At 44.5% G+C, this 17,032-nt stretch overlaps 1 protein-coding gene across 1 annotated transcript in view; it reads left to right on the top strand.

The window, feature by feature from the left end:
• The window catches only part of ENTHD1 (ENTH domain containing 1), a 64,601-nt gene that overhangs the window by 16,418 nt on the left and 31,151 nt on the right, over positions 1 to 17,032 (top strand). Inside the window, 1 exon segment of the mRNA XM_034757874.1 lies at positions 12,279 to 12,397. Within this exon segment, the coding sequence (XP_034613765.1) occupies positions 12,279 to 12,397 (119 nt within the window).

Genomic DNA, 17,032 nt, shown 5'->3' on the forward strand with positions numbered 1-17,032 from the left:
GGCTGTAGCCCACGAAAGCTTATGCTCAAATACATTTGTTAGTCTCAAAGGTGCCACAGGACCCTCTGTTGCTTTTTATAGGTTGGCCAACATCACCGAACTGAATGCACTGACATTGTCATAAAAACAACAGCCGTATAAGGAAGCTAGTCTATGTTCATACTTTTCAAATCTATTCTACTTTCAGATACACGTATTTTATCATACACTGTATATGCTTTTAAAGTGTGTATTAATGTTTCAATTTCAATTCAGATTTCCAAACAGTCACTAAATTGGCAGGTTTCAGAGTAGCAGCTGTGTTAGTCTGTATCCAGAAAAAGAACAGGAGTACTTGTGGCACCTTAGAGACTAACAAATGTATTTGAGCATAAGCTTTCGTGGGCCCACTTCATCGGATGCATAGAATGGAACATATAGTGAGGAGATATATATACATGAAAAGATATATATACAGAAAACATGAAAAGGTGGGAGTTGCCCAACCAACTCTAAGAGGCTAATTAATTAAGATGCGCTATTGTCAGCAGGAGAAAAAAAAAACGTTTGTAGTGATAATCAAGATAGCCCATTTAAGACAGTTTGACAAGAAGCTGTGAGGATACTTAACATGGGGAAATAGATTCAATGTGTGTAATGGCTCAGCAATTCCCTGTCTCTATTTAAGCCTAAATTGATTGTATCTAGTTTGCATATTAATTCAAGTTCAGCAGTTTCTAGTTGGAGTCTGTTTTCGAAGCTTTTCTGTTGCAAAATTGCCACCTTTAAATCTGTTACTGAATGGCCAGAGAGGTTGAAGTGTTCTCCTCCTGGTTATTGAATGTTATGATTCCTGATGTCAGATTTGAGTCCATTTATTCTTTTGCGTAGAGACTGTCCGGTTTGGCCAATGTTTATGGCAGAGGGGCATTGCTGGCATATGATAGCATATATCACATTGGTAGATGTGCAGGTGAATGAACCCCTGATGCATGGCTGATGTGATTGGGTCCTATTATGGTGTCACTTGAATAGATATGTAGACAGAATTGGCATCGGGCTTTGTTGCAAGGATAGGTTCCTGGGTTAGTGTTTTTGTTCTGTGGTATGTGGTTGCTGGTGAGTATTTGCTTCAGGTTGGGGGGGCTTATCTGTAAGCGAGGACAGGCCTGTCTCCCAAGATCTGGGAGAGTGAGGGATCATCTTTCAGGATAGGTTGTAGATCTTTGATGATGCGCTGGAGAGGTTTTAGTTGGGGGCTGAAGGTAACGGCTAGTGGCGTTCTGTTATTTTCTATGGTGGGCCTATCTTGTAGTAGGTGACTTCTGGGTACTCTTCTGGCTCTGTCAATCTGTTTTTTCACTTCAGCAGGTGGGTATTGTAGTTTTAAGAATGCTTCATAGAGATCTTGTAAGTGTTTGTCTCTGTCTGAGGGATTGGAGCAAATGCGGTTGTATCTTAGAGCTTGGCTGTAGACAATGGATCATGTGGTATGTCCTGGATGGAAGCTGGAGGCATGTAGGTAAGTATAGCGGTCAGTAGGTTTCCGGTATAGGGTGGTGTTTATGTGACCATCGCTTATTAGCACAGTAGTGTCAAGGAAATGGACCGCTTGTGTGGATTGGTTGATGGTGGGATGGAAATTGTTGAAATCATGGTGGAATTACTCAAGGGCTTCTTTTCCATGAGTCCAGATGATGAAGATGTCATCAATGTAGCACAAGTAGAGTAGGGGCATTAGGGGACAAGAGCTGAGGAAGCGTTGTTCTAAGTCAGCTATACAAATGTTGGCATACTATGGGGCCATGCGGGTACCCACAGCAGTGCTGCTGATTTGAAGGTATATATTGTCCTCAAATGTGAAATAGTTGTGAGTGAGGACAAAGTCGCAAAGTTCAGCCACCAGGTTTGGCATGTAACTAGTTTACAAAACTGGGGGTGGGGGGTGTTGGGGAAATTCAGGGGAGGTGTAGGGAAATCACTGCTGGGATGTGAAGCAATGCATCACGGGTCATTGGGACAGGACCCTGGATGCCCCGCAACCCCTCCACCTTCCCACAACTCTTAGCGGCAGAAGAGGAAGAGATGCTCTTTGGGATAGCTGCCCAGAGTGCACTGCTCCGAATACCGCTCCATGTGCTGCAAGTGTGAACACACTATTGTGCTGGCAGCTGACAGTGTGAACACACAACAGTGCTTTCCCTTCAGCGCTCTCTGAGCAGTGCTGTAACTGCTGGTGCTGTAACTCTGCCAGTGTAGACATATCCCTAGACATAGTTTGAAGATCTCCAGGTGTCCACAGACCAGAGGCTGAAAACCGCTGCTCTAATTTATGGTCACCTGTTGGCAGACATACTGCTCTTAAGCACTGTAACGTCTTCAGATTGGTATATAAATATCAAGCCCTTATATGCTGTAATACTTAAACACTATGAATGTGTAGAGGCTGGAGTTTCAATGTGATTTATTTCTTGGCTGATAGGGTTTTAACATTCAGACTAGTACTGCTTCTTAGTAAATTGTATTGGGGAACTGAAGATGAGTATAGCCTCATGTTTCCCACCCCATACCTGCTGAGTTGTCCTTTTTCCTCTCATCAGACAGAAGAGACAAACTATTCCCTTTCAGAAACTCTTCTAATGCTCCAGACACACATGTCCAGCTGATCCACCTCTCAAATCCTTAGAACACTGAGCAGTTCTCAAGTGAACGACACCTGAAAACTGAGTGTTCTTAAGCTGATTAAGTCAGATTCAATAGGTAACTTATTGTAGCCAAAATAAATGAAAAAGACAGTCAGGATGGTATAAAAGACAGTAGTATAATTATCCAGTCTAACAAATTCAGGCTTTACAAGCTATCCATTATTACACCAACACTGGTTTGCTCTTCCTAACATTGTAATGTTGTCTCCAAATAGACGTGTGGATATTGTCCCAAAATCTTTGTTATGATTAATTCTTAATCTACACTAAAGAGTTAGGTCGACCCAGTTATGTCACTCAAGGATGTGAAAAGTCCATAACCCTGAGCGACACAGTTAAGCCAATTTAGCCCAGGTGTAGGCAGTGGAAGAATTCTTACATCAATGTAGCTACCATATCTCAGGGAGGTGGATTACCTACGCTAATGGGAGAACACCTTCCACCACCATAAGTAGTGTCTACACTGAAGCTCTATGGTGGCGCAACTGCAGTGTTGGAGCTGTGCCATTTCATGTGTAGACAAGCCCTCTGTCTTCCCCCACAATTAACTGGAGGGAAACAACATTGATTTAAAAATAATCTGAAATTTAAATTAGTTGCAGCATAGATGTATACAGTGTGTAGCACTCACAGTGCCCCTCACCTTCCTCCCATCACAGGAAATCGATAGCTCAGGATATACCTACAGTAACTCCTCACTTAAAGTTGTCCCGGTTAACGTTGTTTCGTTGTTACGTTGCTGATCATGCTCGTTTAAAGTTGTGCAATGCTCCCTTCTAACATCATTTGGCAGCTGCCTGCTTTGTCCACTACTTGCAGGAAGAGCAGCCCGTTGCAGCTAGCTGGGGGGGGCTTGTAACCAGGGTGGACCAGCAGCCCCCTATCAGCTCCCCGCTCCCCTAAGTTCCCTGTGCAGCAGCTGCCCAGCAGGCTATCAAGACAGTTCAGCTGTCCCTCCCCCCACTGCCACGTGCTGTTCCTGCCCTCTCCCTTGGAGCTGCTCCCTGAGACTCCTGCTTGCTGTGCAGGGGGAGAAAAGGGGGCTAATGTCAGGGTGTCCCCCTCCCCCCTGCTCCTGCACCCGCTTACCCCTTTTCCATATAGAGCAGGGAGAGGACACCGGCGGAGAGAGACAGAGAGCGCCTGGGGCAGCAGCTGCTGTCTCAACTTCCTGATCCACTTAAAAAGACAATGCACTTAAGAGTGGGTCAGCTTCCTTAAAGGGGCAGTGTGCATCTCTCTCTCTCTCCCACACACAAGGTGTGTGTCTGTTTCTGTCTGCTATGCTGTCTCCCCTCCCTTGTGTTCGTGCTGCCTTGTGAGAGATGCTACATTAACAACATGTTAACCCTTGAGGGCTCATCCGAGTGCTAGTTTATCATTTAGCAGCAAGGCATTCCCTGGGAAATATCCCTCCTTCTTCCACCCTCTAACTTCACCACCTCAACCAAGCATCACAATCATCATAGCTGTAAACAGTATTAAATTGTTTGTTTATATTATATAGATATACACACAGTATACATTTTATAGTTTTTTGTCTGGTGAAAAAATTTCCCCTGGAACCTAACCTCCCCATTTACATTAATTCTTATGGAGAAATTGGATTCGCTTAACATTGTTTCACTTAAAGTCGCATTTTTCAGGAACATAACTACAACGTTAAGCGAGGAGTTACTGTACCTAATCCTAATGGATGATCCCTGCTCAGTGCTCCAGAGGAAGGTGACTTCTTCCAGGAGATTCTTACCAGTATGCCCTGGGACAGAGGTGAAAAATTCCTTCCTGACTCCCAAATCTAATGGTCACTTAAATTCTATGCATGTGAACAAGAAGAATGATAGCTAAGCATCTAATTCCATTTATACCTCAAGATACCATATCTGATATCTGGCTTTCAAACTTTCTTAATAGTTTTCTGGCATAGTGCTAGTCTTGGGCCTGATTCTCATTTACACTAAAGTCCTTTTGCATCACTCTGGCAAAGTAAAGGCACCTTCCAGTGGGCTTGAACTGCATTTATATCCACTTTAAGACCTCTTTAAACTGCCAAAATGGGGTAAAGCAGTCTCAGTGTAAAAGAGAATTAAACCTAATGAGTTCAGTTACCTGTGACTTTCTCTGGCTTGCAATGTATACTGTAGGTGTGCCATGTCGAGGTGACATATTCTGTGCCCTGGGGAGCCCTACTGGGGAGTTTATGTATCCAAACTGCAACAGCTTCAACAGGAGAGACTGAGGGAGACACATAAGGGTGCTATTCTGAAAAGTGGGAGACTCCTGTTCAAATCCTTTCTCCCCATCAGACAGAGGGTGGAATTTAACCTGGATCTCCTGCATCCTGAAGGAGTGCCCTAACCAGTGGTCTAAAATTTATAAGGGCACTGTCACCACAATCTCCTCCTCTTGAATGGGCCTAGATTAAGGTGCGATTTGAGCACATCTGCTGGATTGGGCCTTGCAGGTGACATAGGCAGGGGAATACCTATTTTCACCTGGTTTGAGGATCCTGCTGGGATTTAGGAATGAGATTGGCATTCGGTCACCTAGAGTGAGATGTTGTACACATTCCCAAAGGCAGAAATGTAGACACTGAGGGAACTTTTACAACAAAAATTCAGGCACTGAGTGAATTTAGGCACCTACAGTGTTAGGTGGCAGCCAAGTGGGGGTTTGTGGATCCCAATGGTGCCTAAATCTGAGACTCAGGCCTCTAAATCTGGTGTTTAGGCACCTAAGTCCCATTACAGACTTGGGCCATTGTCCCTCCATCATAGTATTTGAGCACCTAGTATTGGAAGTGAAGAAGAAATACCATATAGTCAATGAAAATATCAGAGAGGAGCTTTGCAAATATTCCTTGGGATAATTAACCCCTCCAAGTGTTCAGGACCTTGGTTTTATGTCTCATGCAAAAGACTGCAAGGTTAGCACCTTCTAGGGGTGTTGGTGCGATACTGACTCAAAGAGAAGCATGTTACATACGGAATCATCATCACCACTTCTGGAGCTATGAAGTTTTACCTGGAAGTTTCCAGTTTAAGAACAGACTAGGCCAGGTCCTAATTAGCTTGTGAGAATGATTGAGAGCACAGGTCAAAGTGATATATTAAAAGTAGGGCTGGCAAGCGATTAAAAAAATTAATCGCGATTAATCACACGATTAATCACGCTGTTAAACAATAATAGAATACCATTTATTTAAATATTTTTGGATGTTTTCTACATTTTCAAATATATTGATTTCAATTACAACACAGAATACAAAGTGTACAGTGCTCACTTTATATTTATTTTTGTTTACAAATATGTGCCCTGTAAAAAACAAAAGAAATAGTATTTTTCAATTCCCCCATTACAAGTTGTGACAAAGTTCCTCCTCTATCTTGGTAGGTCCTGAGCTTATTGGCAGATTTTCTTGCCTCAGAGATTCACCATGTGGGTTGGAGAACAGCCCAGAGACCTCCCCCTCTGGAAGAACCTACAGTCCAGGTCAATTGGGAGGTTTGGGGGGAACCCAGGCCCACCCTCTTCTCCGGGTTCCAGCCCAGGGCCCTGTGGACTGCAGCTGTCTATAGTGCCTCCTGTAACAGCTGCAGGACAGCTACAACTCCCTGGGCTACTTCCCCATGGCCTCCTCCAAACACCTTCCTTATTTTCACCACAGGACCTTCCTCCTGGTGTCTGATAACGCTTGTGCTCCTTAGTCCTCCAGCAGCACACCCTCTCACTCTCAGCTCCTTGCGCCTCTTGCTTCCAGCTCCTCACACTCGCACCACAAACTGAAGTGAGCTCCTTTTTAAAACCCAGATGTCCTGATTAGCCTGCCTTAATTGATTCTAGCAGCTTCTTCTTAATTGGCTCCAGGTGTCCTAATTAGCCTGCCTGCCTTAACTGGTTCTAGCAGATTCCTGATTACTCTAGTGCAGCCGCTGCTCTGGTCACTCAGGGAACAGAAAACTACTCATCCAGTGACCAGTATATTTGCCCTCTACCAGACTCCTGTACCCCACTGGTCTGGGTCTGTCATAAAGTACTGTAGTGCAATCGCTTTATCATGAAAGTTGAACTTACAAATGTAGAATTCTGTACAAAAATAACTACATTCAAAAACAAAATAATGTAAAATTTTAGAGCCTGCAAGTCCACTCAGTCCTACTTCTTGTTCAGCCAATCACTCAGACAAACAAGCGTATTCACATTTGTGGGCGATAATGCTGCCCATTTTTTGTTTACATCACCTGAAAATGAGAACAGGCATTGCAAGATATTTACGTGCCAGATGCGCTAAAGATTCGTATGTCCCTTCATGCTTCAACCACCATTCCAGAGGACATGTATCTATGCTGATGACAGGTTCTGCTCGATAACGATCTGAAGCAGTGTAGACCGAGTCATGTTCATTTTCATCATCTGAGTCAGACGCCACCAGCAGATGGTTGATTTTCTTTTTTGGTGGTTCAGGTTCTGCAGTTTCTGCATCAGAGTGTTGGTCTTTTTAGACTTCTGAAAGCATGCTTCACACTTTGTCCCGCTCAGATTTTGGAAGGCACTTCACAGGGCCGGCTTTAGCAGGTGCGGGGCCCCACGCCAGAACACAAATTGTCTCGTGCCCCCCCACCCCAACTCCGCCCTGGCCCCGCCCCAACTCGGCTCCCTCCCTGCCCCATTGGATCTCTCCCCAAATCCCCTCCCTGGCCCTGCCCCAGCCCCGCCCCCTCCCTGCCCCATTAGATCCCTCCCCAAATCCCCGCCCCCTCACTGCCCCATTGGATCCCTCCCAAAATCCCCGCCCTGGCCCTGCGTCTTCCCCAAGCACGCCGCATTCCTCCTCCTCACCCCGTCCCTCCCAGGCTTGCGCTGATCAGCTGTATGGCAGCGCAAGCACTGGAGGGAGGGGGGAAGAAGTAGGACACAGCTTTCCCCCCCCTCCCTGCTGGCAGCCCCGGACGTTGCGGGGCCCTCTTAGGCGCGGGGCCCCATTCCGGGGAATCGGCCGAATCGGCTTAAAGCCGGCCCTGGCACTTCAGATTCTTAAACCTTGGGTCGAGTGCTGTAGCTATCTTTAAAAATCTCACATTGGTACCTTCTTTGCGTTTTGTCAAATCTGCTGTGAAAGTGTTCTTAAAACGAACATGTGCTGGGTCATCATCTAAGACTGCTATAACATGAAATATATGGCAAAATGTGGGTAAAACAGAGCAGGAGACACAATTCTCCCCCAGGAGTTCAGTCTCAAATTTAATTAACACATTTTTTTTAAATGAGCATCATCAGCATGGAAGCATGTCCTCTGAACGGTGGCTGAAGCATGAAAGGGCATATGAATGTTTAGCATATCTGGCACATAAATATCTTGCAATGCTGGCTACAAAAGTGCCATATGAACACCTGTTCTCACTTTCAGGTGACAGTGTAAATAAGAAGCTGGAAGTGTTATTGCCCGTAAATGTAAACAAACTTGTTTGTCTTAGCAATTGGCTGAACAAGAAGTAGAACTGAGCGGACTTGTAGGCTCTACAGTTTTACATTGTTTTGTTTTTGAATGTAGTTATGTAACCAAAAAAAAAAATCTACATTTGTTAGTTTCACTTTCATAATAAAGAGAATGCACTGCAGTACTTGAATGAAGTGACTGGAAAAATACTATTTCTTTTATCATTTTTACAGTACAAACATTTGTAATAACAATAATATAAATTGAGCACTGTACACTTTGTAGTCTGTGTTGTTATAGAAATCAATATATTTGAAAATGTAGAAAAACATCCAAAATATTTAATAAATTTCAATTGGTATTCTATTAACAGTGTGATTAAAGCTGTGATTAATCACAATTAATTTTTTTAATCACGATTAATTTTTTGAGTTAATCGCATGAGTTAACTGTGGTTAATCAACAGCCCTAATTAAAAGGGCTTAATTTATTTTAGTACCAGTTCTTTCTGTCAGTGTGTGCACGCTTGACATAAACTACTGAATCGAAGGGAACTGGCAGTTCCTAAAAGATATAATGCTGGAGGCTCAACATCAAGCTATTCCGATGCAGAGGAAAAATAAGAAGAGCCATCAGAGGCAAATGTGGCCGCACAAGGAGCTTTTTAGCTATCCAAAACCCCAGAAGGGATTCATACCGGAAATGGAAGGAGGGGCATGTCACCAAAGAAGTATACATGGGAATAGTGAGTGTGTAGGGACAAAATCAGGAAAGCCAAGGCAAAGAATGAGTTACAGCTGGCAAGGAATGTTAGAGACAGCAAGAGGGGGTCTTTAAATACATCAGACAAAAAAAAGAAAGATCAAGGACAGTGTGAGTCCGCTGCTCAGTGGAGAAGATGAACTGGTAACGGAAGATGATAGGAAAGCAGAGCTGCTCAATGCCTACTTTGCTTCAGTCTTCTCACAAAAAATAACATGTGACCGGATGACTAGCAAAGTTACCACAGACAATAAAGGGGAAAGGATGCAGATTGGGATAAGTAAAGAACATGTTAGAGATCTTCTGACCAGTTTGAACGAATTGAAATCAGCGGGCCCAATGCTATTCACCCGAGGGTACTGAAGGAATTAGCTGAAGAAATCTCAGAGCCCCTGGCAATAATATTTACAAACTCATAGATAACAGGAGAGGTCCCGGAAGACTGGAAAAGTGCTAAAATAGTGCCCATCTTTAAAAAGGGGGGAAAGGTGGAGCTGGGGAACTATAGATCAGTTATCCTGACTTTGATATCTGGGAAGCTACTAGAACAACGTATAAAACATTCAATTTGCAAATACCTGGAGGATGAAGAGATGAGCACTAGCAGTCAGCATGTATTTACTAAGAACAAATCGTGCCAAACCAGCTTGATTTCCTTCTTTGGCAGGGTAACTGGTTTGATGGAGAGGGGTAATGTGGTGGACATAATATACCTGGACTTCAGCTAGGCTTTTAACAGTCCCACATGACATTCTGATAGGTAAGCTGTAGAAATGTGGGCTTGGCAGAACTATCATTAAGTGGATACACAATTGGTAGGGCCCTACCAAATTCATGGTCCATTTTGGTCAATTTCATGGTCATAGGATTTTAAAAATCATAAATTTCATGATTTCAGATATTTACATCTGAAATTTCACAGTGTTGTAACTGTAGGGGTCCTGACCCAAAAAGGGTTTGTGGGGTGTGTGTGTGTGTGTGTAAGGTTATTGTAGGGGGGTGATGGTATTTCCACCCTTACTTCTGTGCTGCTACTGGTGGTGGTGGCGCTGCCTTCAGAGCTGGGCGGCTGGAGAGCTATGACTGCTGACCGGGGGCTCTACATGCTGCCCCAGTTCCAAGCACCGCCCCTGAAGCTCCCATTGGCCGGGAACTGCGGCCTATGGGAGCTGCATGGGTGGCACCTGTGGACTGAGCAGTGCGCAGAGCCACCTGGCTGTGCCTTCGCGCAGGAGCCGGAGAGGGGACATGCCGCTGCTTCCAGGAACTGCTTGAGGTAAGTGCTGCCTGGAGCCAGCACCCCTGAACTCCTCCTGCACCCCACCCCTAATCCCCCTCCAAACCCCTTGATCCCAGCCCAAAGCACCCCCTGCACCCCAAACCCCAGATCCCCAGCCCCACCCCAGAGCCCACACCTCCAGCTGGAGCCCTGGCCAAACCCCAACCCCCTGCCCCAGCCCAGATTCCCCCTCCCGCATTCTGAACTCCTCATTTCTGGTCCCACCCCAGAGCACGCACCCCCAGCCAGTGCCCGTACCCCCTCCTACACCCCAACCCCAATTTTGTGAGCATTCATGACCCGCCATACAATTTCCATACCCAGATGTGGCCCTCAGGCCAAAAAGTTTGCCCACCCCTGCTATAAGGCCTTCAAATATCACGCTTAAACAGAAATTCAAATAAGTGTCTCCTGTGGTCACCAAGAGAGAGATTTAGGGTATGTCTACACTGTAATTAAAAACCCGCGGCTGGCTCATGTCAGCTGACACGGGCTCCTGGAATTTGGGGGCTGTTTAATTGCAGTGTAGATGTTTGGACTCAGGCTGGAGCCCAGTCTCTGGGACCCTGCAAGGTGGGAGGGTCCCAGAGCTCGGGTTGCAGCCAGAGCCTGAAAGTCTACACTGAAGCTAAACAGCCCCTTAGCCTGAGTCCCATGAGCCTAAATCACCTGGCACAGGCCAGTCACAATTTTATAATTGCAGTGTAGACATACCCTTAGTTTCAATACCTAGGTCAGTCTTTTACTTCCCAGGGGATTGCAGGGGCTAGAAGTAGAGCTGTGCAAATAATGATTTTTTTGGTTCACTGGGAATTCTGAAAAAAAAAATCAGACAAAAATCATTTTGGATTTAATTGATTTTTTTTTTTAATTTTTCAGTGAAGGAAATTTTGAAATGAAACTGTTTTTAACAGGAAAAACAATCAATTTTTTGGAATTTTTATTTCAACACAACCACTTCAGCTAAACCAACATGAACTCACGAAACATTCTGGTGTCACTGAATCTGCATTTTTTGTTGAACAAAGTTTCACATACCTTTGCATTGCTGTATAGAGATACCTGTTAGCTGATCCACCGCATTCGTGAGCTCCAAAGGGGACTTCCATCCATGCCTTGTCAGTTTTAGGAAAGTTACTGAATGACCCTTGAGTGTAAAAGATTGTCCATAGAGAAGCTGCCAAAATATCTAAACAATATTTATTCTTTTACCCACAAAATCAGGGCATCAAATGAAAGGGTTTTCTCTCAGCGCACTCTCCCTTTCTCTCTCATTTTTACATACACAATCCCACTCCTATTTTATCCTGCCATGTGAAATCACAGTACTGAATATCTGATATCACAGTCTTTGCCATAACAACAAGAGAATCATGATTCATTGCAGCAGTAGGCAAGAAAATAATTTTTGATTAATTATTATTTGTTAAGCCAGGCTGTTAAAAGATATAACCAGGGAAAAAAGCTAAAATAAAAACAGTCTGAAATGGTAGCAAATAAAATAAAAATTATTCATGACAATATAATTTCATCTTCTCATTTTTTTCACATTTGTCTCTGAACAAAGTTCTCTTTTAGTGGCTTGTGGTCTTTAAAATTTGTCTTTTCAAATGGTCTCTAAACTCCTGTTTAGTTCCTTGTGATGTGCAGCACATGTCTGCCATGCTGCAGTAATAATATTCCTTTTAAATAGTAATTAGACGGTTTGGTGGGAGGGGAGGGGATGATTCTAGTATTGGTTTGCTGGGCATTCGTTTCTCTGTATAATTTTCACATAAGTGAGCAGAACGACCCTGCTTCTAGCATTCATTTCACCTGTTTATAAAAGAAGGCATGTTTTACACACTGGGGATATAACACGGAAGGCAGTAGGTAAGAATAGGAGGGCCGTGCTGAATTTTGAATCCATCTGGGTTTGTCAATTATCATAAAGAGTTATAAAAGCTGTTAGTATTCAATCCTAGTCATTGGCAGGTGGCATTGCAGTTAATGGACGAAATGAGGCTTCAGAGGCATTTTTCTACCTGATTAACTCCAGGAAATTTAACACCTGTGTAAAACTCATTTTTTTTTCTTTTGCCAAAGTAATTTTTTAAAATATTTCTTTAATTGACAGACCACTTTCCTAAGGCAGCATCTGCGCCACAGCAAAACCAGCCTTTTCAGTCATCAGGGAAAGCGGCAATGGCCCAAGAAATGGTGGCATCCCAAATCATTGCTAAGAAGTCATCAGAGGTAAATGCTATAGGGAATGATGCTACTGTTGGAGGAGAGGGGTTGAAGGATGCCTACATCAGTCTGTTCTGATCCTTATGCTATTTATTACCATGGCAGTGAACAACAAGTAGCAGAGAGCAGGTCAGAAACACACTGGAGTTTTCCAAATTAGGATGTGATCTCAGAGCCAGGTTTATGATTTGTGGGTCCCCAAATTGCTGGAGTGAGGGGAATTATGCTGTTCACCATCTCCCCACTCTAGTCCGTTGGAAGAGACTGGACATGACTTGCTAAGTCTGTATAAAGCCGCCTGAAGTGAAGGTTCCCAGCAATCTTAAAGGAAAACTCCAGTGTTGTTTTTAAAATTTTGTATCAAAAGAACATCAAAGCTGTCTTCTTAAAATTGACATTAAATATTTAAAAAGGTACAACTCCATGAAGAATGCCATTATCTTGCTAACAGGTAGAAATTAGGTCAGGGAGCAACTTAGTCTGCATTGAAATCAGTCAGGAAACACTGGATTGTGAATACCAATTTTTGGTAAATTTAAAATAAGACAATTTTTTCAGGTAAACATAATTTTGTTTGAACTTAACTTGCTTTACTTTATTTTACTGCAAGATAGTGTCTAGGAATTTCAGATGGAGATAAACTGAAGTCTCCCTCCCGGAGAAATAGCAGGCAGCTGATCTGTCCCCTTCCCTTCTTCTTCAGCTTAGTATTCTTATACCAGATCATGCATCCTTTTCCTCTGACCTTAGCGCTAAAATCCACCCATATTCTCAGCTCTGCCTTCCCTACCTACAGGGTGACTCCAGCAGAAGAACTGTAAGGCACCACAGCTCTCGAACCCAGTCCACAAGGTTTACAAGTGAGACTCTTACCCTATGTGTCACTGCACTCCAAGGTCAAACAAGGAAACTGCAGCTGAAACCCCCGAAACTGGGGCTATATCCGCTGACTAACAGTAGACTGCTGATTGGACACTTTTTAGCATGAGGCTTCCTATTCTTCCCACACTTCTTGTCTGAGCAACTAGTCAGTCGGCCTGCAGCTGACCAGACTCCTGAGACTAAGTTCCTGCTTCCTCGCCTGGTTCCACTCTTTATTCCTGTTCCTCACCTCGTTCCTTTCCCTGATCCCTCATCCTAACTCCAGTTATTGATTCTGGCTTCTTGACCCTCAGTGCACTTCTGGCTCTGGTTTGATCCTTAGCATGGCTTCTGACTCACTCCAGCTGTGATCCTTGGTGTGACTCCTGACCCCAACTCTACTCTGGACTCCGACCATTAACTCAGACTGCCCATGTTATGGGCCCTGATAGTTAGCTCAGACCCTCTAAGTCTCTTCCTGGACTTGTTGCTGAATCCCTGGACCGAGTATGGACATTAGCGGTACTTCCGCCTCACCAGTGCTCCAGGGGCTTGTGAGTCTGTGGAAACGGATTCTTGTCCTCCAGGCTGAGAACCAGAGACTAAGGGATCAAAAATGGCATCTGCAAATGGAAAATTGCTCTGTGTGGGAACAAGTAGCAGCACTTGGAACAACTGCAGGTACCCACTTATCTCCCTTTTGACACCAGCTTGGGTGACCAACCCTAGAGTTCCATTACCAGAGATACGATGGCACCTCTAGCAAGTTTTGCAAGTTGACTACCCAGCACAGACTCCTATTTATGCTCCAGCCACAGGAATATGCCATGGAAAGGACCACCCATGGCTGACAAGATAGGATTCTTTCCTGCAAACGTTTGCCACCATTTTTGATGACCTGCATAAAGCGCGCATGGCAGAGACTTTCTTACGTAAGCTTTGGCAAAACTGGGGTCGGGCCCTTCCGTGTCACCCAGTTTAGATGCTTGGCCACAGACATTGCCTGGGGAATGATGTCACACTCCTCCATCAGTTTCAGCTCAGCTCAGTCTCTGTGACAAATTAAAGGACAAGCCTGCACAGGTAGACTCTCCTGCCAGGTTGGAGGCATTCATGGACCTGTGTATAAGGATAGACATCAGAATTCATAAACGACAAATGGAATGCAGGAAGCCCCCCTCTATATTTCACACTTGCCCAATGTTCATCCCTCAGACTCAAGGAAGTCTGGCCCTAGTTGAACCAATGCAGATAGGTGTGGTGCAGTCCCACCTGACCCAGGGTGAGTGAGAGTGCTGGAGACAGGAAAACCTCTTTTTCTACTGTGGAGAAGCAGGACAGGAGATATCCATGTGCCCTGCCAAAATCTCTGCCAGCCCAACAGTGGGAAAAGATTTGGCCTTGGAAAAGGTTCAGAAAAAGGCAACAAAAATTACTAGGGGTATGGAACGGCTTCCATATGAGGAGAGATTAATAAGACTGGGACTTTTCAGCTTGGAAAAGAGATGGCTGGGGGAGATATGATTGAGGTCTATAAAATCATGACTGGTGTAGAGAAAGTAGATAAGGAAGTGTTGTTTACTATTTCTCATATCACAAGAACTAGGGGTCACCAAATGCAATTAATAGGCAGCAGGTTTAAAACAAATAAAAGGAAGTATTTCTTCACACAACACACAGCCAACTGTGGAACTCCTTGCCAGAGGATGTTGTGAAGTCCAAGATCATAACAGGCTTAAAAAAAAGAACTAGATAAATTCATGGACGATAGGTCCATCAATGGCTATTAGCCAGGATGGGCAGGAATGGTGTCCCTAGCCTCGTTTTGCCAAAAGCTGGGAATGAGCGACAGGGGATGGATTGCTTAATGATTACCTGTTCTGTTCATTCCCTCTGGGGCACCTGGTACGGGCCACTATCGGAAGACAGGAAACTGGGCTAGACTGACCTTTGGTCTGAGCCAGTAGGGCCGTTCTTATGGCCCAGGCTCAGCTGGGGTCTCGAGTCTGGGCACCACCATTGAAAGATCCCAAGGTTCTGGTCAACTGGGAGGCCATCATTCTTCCTTATGTCTACCAATTCCCCTGCAATTGCAGATCCTGCAGGACAAACAGGCCTTTCCCATGCAATGTGCCCTGATTGACTTGGGAGTGGGAGATAATTTCATGGATTTCTCTATAGGTCACATCCTCAGCCTTCCAGTAAAACCCCAAAACACCCCAGTTAGGGTAGAAACAGCAGACAGGTCCCCACTGATGTTGGGCCTAGTTACTCAAGAGACCGCATCTTTAAAGTTGTGATTGAGGAACAGCAAGAAGTCCTACAATTCATTCTTATTAGTGTCTTGCATCTTACCTTGATTTTGGGACACCTGGCTAATCTGGCATGACCCCATATTCTGTGGTCGCAACACATTATCTCTTTCCCATTGAGCTTCTCCCAGTTCAAGAACCTGGAATCCTAGAACCCAAGCTGGAGAAACCCGATTGAAGAACCCACAGGCCTGTCCACGTGGCCGCAACTCAACTGGGTCCACAAACACCAATTCTCCATGACAAACCATGCCTCCCCATAAAATACCGAGACTACCAGGACAGCTTAAAAAAAACAAAATGCACACACACAGTATTCCTGCATCATGATTTATGATTGTCCCATAGACCTGTGAAACCAGAAAAACCACCACCCCCCATACAGAAACTGCGCCATTTCCTTTGTGAATCTGTCTTGTTTCTGACCAACAGGGAGGAATTGGTAGCGAATCTGAAGGTGAAAGCCAATTTGGGGTGACTGTGATCACAAAATGATAGATTTCATGATTCTAAGGAAAGGAAGGGAGTGAGAACAGGGATAATGGACTTCAAAAAAGTAGACTTTAACAAACTGTGAGAACTGGTAGGTAAGGTCCCATGGGAAGAAAATCTAAGGGGAAAAGGAATTCAGGGGAACTGGCAGTTCCTCAAGGAGACAATAGTAAAGGCACAACTTCAAACTATTCTGAAGCAAAGGAAGACAGGAAGAATAGTAAGTGATCAATATGACTCCATCAGGAGCTCTTTAATGACCTGAAAATCAAAAAGGAATCCTACAAAAAGGAGAAACATCCTCAAATTGATAAGGAGGAGTACAAAAGAACAGCACAAGTATGTGGGGAGAAAATCAAAATGGTTAGGGCACCTGGCAAGGGATATAAAAGGCAATACGAATAGTTTCTTTAAATACATTAGGAGCAAGAAAAAGACAAAGGAAAGTGTAGGTCCTCTATGTAGTGGGGAAGGAGAGCTAATAACTGATGACATCAAGAAAGCTAAGTGCTTAGTGCCTATGTTACTTCAGTCTTCACTAAAAAGGTTAATGATGACTAAGGATACGATTCTGTCATGGATGTCACAGACTCCGTGACTTTTCAGGACCTCCGTGACTTCTTCTAGGGCAGGTGTGGAACAGCTAGCCAGCGTCTAGCCCCAGGGCTGCCAGAACAGCTGACTGGCAGCCAGTCCCGGGGCTGCCGGAGCAGTGTCTGGGGTGGGGTCAGCCCCCCTGGGGCTGGAGCAGCAGAGGTTAGCCCCTGCCATAGGAGCAGCTGCAAACCCTGGCAGAGTTCTGTTTTTCTCCCTGCCCACCAGACTATTTTTAGTAAATGTCAGAGATAGGTCATGGGCTTCTATGAATTTTTGTTTAGTGCCCACGACCTGTCCCTGACTTTTACTAAAAACACCCGTAACAGAATCTTAACCTTAATGATGACCAGATACTCAATACAATTAATATTGACAACCA

The sequence above is a fragment of the Trachemys scripta genome, chromosome 1, assembly GCF_013100865.1.
Source record: "Trachemys scripta elegans isolate TJP31775 chromosome 1, CAS_Tse_1.0, whole genome shotgun sequence".
In the NCBI taxonomy this organism is placed as follows: Eukaryota; Metazoa; Chordata; order Testudines; family Emydidae; genus Trachemys; species Trachemys scripta.